This window comes from Acyrthosiphon pisum, unplaced genomic scaffold (assembly GCF_005508785.2).
Source record: "Acyrthosiphon pisum isolate AL4f unplaced genomic scaffold, pea_aphid_22Mar2018_4r6ur Scaffold_21743;HRSCAF=24748, whole genome shotgun sequence".
Lineage (NCBI taxonomy): Eukaryota > Metazoa > Arthropoda > Insecta > Hemiptera > Aphididae > Acyrthosiphon > Acyrthosiphon pisum.
In genome coordinates this window covers 5441-11609 of record NW_021771242.1, presented here as the reverse complement: position 1 = coordinate 11609, position 6169 = coordinate 5441, and the positions used below count along the sequence as shown (strand labels likewise).

The window sequence follows — 6169 nt, the reverse complement described above, 5'->3', positions numbered from 1 at the left end:
GAAACTTTTAAAATATATTATTATATTTGGCCAAAACTTATTTAACTTACTGTTGACTGTAGTACTAATGCCTAATAGTAAAAAAACGTGTATGTCTCAAGCGACCTTCAGAAGATGTGAAACATATATATGAGCTTAGGAATATAGTTTTATTATGACGTAGAATTTGAGGTAAATATCCTTATTTTAAGACACGTGCTTTCATATTGTTTGTAGAGTAGGATTGAACATTTTTAAGAATCATATTTGTTCAAATTTTATTTTTCAGAACACTAAGAGATATTCATTTCAGTTATATATTTTGGATCAAATGAAAGTACCTAATAGTTGACTGAAGTCTGAAATCACAAATAAGAATAGAAATTATGTTCTCAGTAAATGAAAAATGAAAATGTATCAAATATCTAACTATTAATAGAATAAAATATTTACATAATAGGTAGGTATGCTACGTACGCATATTTACACTCATATATTGTATAAAAGTGACAAACAAATTGAATTTAAAAAAAAAAATCACAAGTTCGAAAATATAACCTTCATAGAAAATCCACTCGACAGAAATTCCGATCTCGACCTACAGGTTGACGCCCAGTCTGACCATAGAATAAAGATATTATTATTAATTATTTTATTATTATAATTATAATTTAAATATAAATACAAATACAATTAATAGGTACATAAAATAAACATTACCTACCTTCAATTGAAAAATCACAAGCAGATTGAATATGAGAAATGAAAATCAGCATAAACATACATAATTCACAAGCATAGAAATAGTTTATTAACCAGTTCAATGTGAGATTAAATCTCTGCACATAAATAACCACAAATTACGATGACTGATGATTAATAAATACTTGGTAAATTTAAACTCGGTAATGAATGTTTCTTCAATCGTGATGTACCAGGGCTGTAGCTAGTACAACTAAAATGTTCAGTACAAACCAAATACGTTTTTCTAATATAAGGCTTTGAAAGATTCACCAACTTCTCATTTCCAGTTCTTAAAATCCACATCTTAAAATCATCATCATCCAACGGAAACACATGTTTTTTAACATTTGTACTACTATTACAGCCTAACACAGAACATTTGTTGGACGGCATTATGCCAAGCACTGTAAATAATTAATCGAACGAGTTACACGGGTAGTAAAATACTCAAAAGTCAAAACAGTCAACGATTTAAATATTAAATATTTATACAAGAACCTAGTTATATATATCTTTATTGTTATGGTCAATACCGTTGGTAGTTTTCTATTTTTTTTTACCATGGATAAAGCGAGTAATCATATCTTTTGTTCCATGAAATTCGATACTAGCGAAGCAGTAGGATCTCTTTTGAGTTATATCAAGAGGCATGAATATTATAGCTATAAGTTCACACCCCCTGAGTCTGACGTCTGAACTAGACTGTTATATTCTGTTCGACGAGAGAGTGCGACCGCCACGCGCATCCAAATGAATTCGCTCCGACGTCGCGAGGCCAAATTTCCCCCACCATATGGCGGCCACTCTCTGTATACAGCGGCTCGACAACGGTACGACGGCGATCGACAAATACCGATGGTAGGGAACCTTGGCAGAAATATAGTGGGGATGCGCGGAAATGAACGCGTTTTGGTCGCCGCCCAGTCCCACTCTCTCCTGGAACGGAGTATAGTGACAAAAGAATTTTCGGTGTTTTTTGAAAAATTTGGAAAAAAATCAGAAGTCCGAAAATATTACCTACATAAAAAATTCGCTCAGCACGAAAAAGGTAACACTAGAATATTTCCACTGCCATGCGGAAAATCTTAACGCCTGAAGGATGTTTTCGCATCAATAAATATAGGTATAATAGGTAATTTTGATTAACCCGTCTGTGCAGGTCGCGACGTGAGCGCGGCGCTCACCTCATTAGTATTTTGAGATCCAATTATTTATTTATTACTTGATTCATCTGATACTATTTATAGTGTTCCAGTGTATTTTATACCTTCAATCCACACATGTTTAAATATATTTTTACAACTATAATAATTTTATAAATAATTCTTGATTAGATATCGACGTGCAATGTTGTTAATAATTAATATCCATAAATTGAGCGTTGCACTTACTCAATAGGTCAACCTAATACGTTTTCAAAAACTCAAAACCTATATTTAAAGAGCACACAACATTCATATGGGTACTTTATAATAAGCAGCAAAATATTCCAAACACTAGGGCGAAGATGAATGATAATGATTATATTATTATATAATTATGTATAAAAAATTATAAATTTATTTTTAGTGGTTAACAATTTATTATCAAGAAAAATTGTAAGAACATTTTTTGTAAATGATTAAACTATTAATAATTCGTTGTTGGTTTCAATATTTTATGTTCATTATATAATAATTAATGATGGAAAACTACAAGGTGAGCGCAGCGCTCACTCAATACCAATGGCGAGACTTTGCATATCGATACCAACGACGGGTTAAAAAATTATAAACAAATTCAACCACGGTAGGTATTGGTTATTGAAACTAAACTACTGAATAGACAAAACGCTGGATCATGGCGTTTGAAATGTTTACTTTATTGCTTATCGAATTTCTCTGTTATCGAAGTTTCCAACGTTTACCGCTATAGAATTTCCTAGCGGTAACCGACAATTTTGATAACGGTTTCAAGCCCTGGACCATGTTTATTGATTATAGTGTTCATGAGACGCGTTAACACGTTTCGATATACCTAGTGTTTGTTTATCAACGAAAAAAGCCCTCGTGCACTACCAGGGACGAATCCAGGGGGCGCTTAGGGGCCCAGCCCCCCCAGACATATTTTTTTATTAATATAAATATTATAAATTAAATAACAAATAAACAAAATCTAAACTTCATTTCACATTGTCGCTTTATATATTAAATAATCAATGATTTATTGATCACATTGATTAACTACTATACCTATTTATTATGACAACATTTCTAGTATATTATAATTGTATTTGTGTTGTAAAAAAATGTTCCCTCCCCCCCCCCCCCTTCACAGGTCTTTGCTCTGGATCCATGCCTATGCACTACCAACGCGCGACAACGGACAATGTACGACGTGTTCGTAGTTGCGCGCCCATGCGCAATAGTAATATAATACATATAACTATTGCGCATAATATTACTAATATTGTATGTATATAACACATTTTAAGTTACCTGTTCACGTTTGGTGTCAACGATGAACTAATGTGATGCTCTCGCGTCTGTTTTATTGTGTTAGTATTATGTATTATAGCGAAAAACGCTAACGTTACGCGAAAAGGGTAACGCTCGAATAACACTAGAAAAATTTCACTGCCTAAGCGGAAAAATCTGAACGCCACTTAAGATATTGTTTTCACATCAAAAACTCTTTAAAATCAGCTTAATATTCCAGACATTGTAGAACTGCACAATACCGGCACTATATTTTTTTCACTTTTCTTTTTATTAGAGCCGATAAAATGTAGTAACGATATGAATAATAATATAGTTAATCTATCTAAAACAGTAAAACGATTAGGTATCATATACAGATTACAACTTATCGCACAAGCACAGACTATATAAAATATAAATATAATATATGTCGTAGGCCATATTGTAATGTAATATTATTTGTAATATTTCAATTTAATCTAATTTAATTCAACATTTTACATATTATTTTTTTTTTTTTTTAGTAATATATAATGAAACTAGTAATTTAATAGTCAACAATTGTACAAGACAGTAATAAATGTATAAGTAATAAATAATAAAATTACCGTATTCAGTTTACATGCTACATAATATAATGTACTGTATTAATAATACATTATTGGTAATAAACTTAAATCCGTAAATATTTCACACTAAAAATGTAAATTTAAATTTAATTAATTTGTATCAACTCTTTATTAATTAACTGAAACCTAATATTTATTTATTTTATTAATATTTAAGTATAGATATCAATGACCATATTTTGTCCCTATAATATAATATAAGTTAATAGTAGCATAAGTTTTTTATCTAATATCGTAGCCTACACGGTCATATATACCTACTTATCAATTGATTATTGCATAATATGGATATGGAATAAGACGAAAACATTTTAACTGCCTCTCCAAGGTTTTATATTCTGTAATGAGAATTGACGAATTCTCGCATTAAAATATTACGAGTTACCTATCAATTAATTCAAATTAAAACAACACTGTATTCACTATTTGTTTTTAAAATTGATTCCCTATTCAGGATTTGTTTTTATTACCAAAAGATTTGAAAATGTAATTCAAGATTCATCATAAGGTAAACAAACTTTATCAAAAAAAAAAATGTCTACAAGCAATTTAAATTAAATTGTTATGAATGTTTGTTATTCATATTTTTACAATATTGAATATTCAATCGATTTCTCATGTACCTAGCAGTTTTGTTATTTTATTGTTATTCAAAAACGAATAACTGTAGATGCATGAAAATTTCACTGAATGTTAATATTTTTATTTTCTATACACCATACAATTTTGAAAATATTTTGAATCTTTTTGTGCTGTTTACAGACATTCTCAGTTTTCAATTTTTTTTGTTTTTTTTTTCTGTAAATATCAATAAAATTTTGTTTATTAGGTAAAAAAGCGTGAAAATTTAACGCAAGGCTTCTGATATATTGTTGGAATAGAAGTTAAAAAAGATTAAAAATACATAGGCACAATTTTAGACGAATAATGTTTTAAATTTGAAATAGAGTGTTGCTTTTTAATTAATTTTCCTTTCATTGTTTTTAAAATACAGTTTTTGTTTTTTTGAATTTTCCAAATTGTGTAAGGTCCAGCAAAAGGAGCTTTAGACCATCCACCTTTTCGATCATCTCTGAGACAATCACGCAACAATACTAAGCTACCAACTTTAAATGTTAGTTTATTAGAATGACGTGTGTCATATGCTTTCTTTTGCTTATCTTGACTTTTTTTTATATTGTGTGTTACTTGAGTAAAAACTAAATTTTTAATTCGCAAAATTTCTTCTAATCGTTTTTCAAACAAATTTTAATGAACTTCATTATGTAAGGTGTTAGTATCATGTCCTTCCAAAACGTTATCTTCTTCCATATCATTTGGGGAACTTGTAGGTTCTTCTAAGGTAATGTCTATCGGTAATGTTGGTTAACGATTATACAAAAAAAAAAATGGTGAATATTTTGTACTTTCATGGCGAACTGTACGATGAGCAAAAAGAACACCATCAATTATGTCTGGCCACTTATCAACATAATTTTAATTATATAATGTTTTTAAAATCATATTTTTTATTGTTCGGTTCTGCCTTTCGACAAGTACATTGCTTTGAGGGTGGTAAGCTGAAGTCACTCGTTGTTTTGTACCGGTAAATACATGAAGGAGATCTGACACTTGATTAACAAATTCCCTACCTTGGTCATTTATTTGTATTGACATGCAGGAATGTCTACAAATAAGTTCAAATAAAAATCTAGCGACCGTTTCAGCAGTTTTATTTTGAACAGCTTTAATTTCTGACCACTTACTGAAATAATCAATTGCTACAATGATATATTTATTTTGGTTTACTTCAGGCAATGTGGCTATATCTATTCCTATTTGTTTCATAATAGCAGTTGGCACAGTTACTGGTTGCAGTTCCGGAACAGCTTTTAAAACTTTTAAAAGATTTATTTTCTGGCAAATATCACATTATTTTATAAAATTACATATATCAGAATAAATATTAGGCCAAAACATGCGAGATTCTATTATAGATATACAAGCATCTCTGCCACGGTGAGCAGACAAGGATATTGATTCGACACTAGATTCTATACCTCGATGAGTCATTGATATCAATTCAATTTGTTTTTTTTTGTCTAAAATAAGTAATAACTGGTAATAATTGTTCATCCTTTTGACTGATTGCATTATTTTTAATTTTTTTTTTATAACGTAATGTTTTGGATTTGTCTACTGTAAATGGTTTACATTGTCTTCGGAAACTGTGGAAACTATTGTTCTTCATAGTATACGTATCTATTGTTATAAGAAGTTTGGTGTAGATAATTTAACAGATGGCACCTAATGACATCGTCGTTGTGTTAGTCGTAAGTGAGTGAGTGATATATTTTACTACCTCAGTAGTATATGTAC

At 30.0% G+C, this 6169-nt stretch overlaps 1 protein-coding gene across 1 annotated transcript; it reads right to left on the bottom strand.

Moving 5' to 3' along the window:
* Positions 1-5059: 5059 nt before the first annotated feature.
* LOC103307890 lies at positions 5060-5863 on the bottom strand. The gene is made up of 4 exons (XM_008180313.1): positions 5740-5863; positions 5351-5688; positions 5218-5272; positions 5060-5160 (listed from the first exon to the last, which is right to left on the bottom strand). Exons 1-4 carry the CDS (start codon positions 5861-5863, stop codon positions 5060-5062), a joined length of 618 nt encoding a protein of 205 aa, XP_008178535.1.
* Positions 5864-6169: the final 306 nt, after the last annotated feature.

Bases quoted from the DNA above. Each gene is read 5' to 3' on its own strand.
- LOC103307890 (XM_008180313.1), bottom strand. From the start codon at position 5,863: ATGACTCATCGAGGTATAGAATCTAGTGTCGAATCAATATCCTTGTCT. The intron at 5,689-5,739 runs GTAATTTTATAA...ATCTTTTAAAAG, and splicing joins TAATATTTATTCTGATATAT to TTTTAAAAGCTGTTCCGGAA. The intron at 5,161-5,217 runs GTACAAAATATT...CATTACCGATAG, and splicing joins TCGTACAGTTCGCCATGAAA to ACATTACCTTAGAAGAACCT.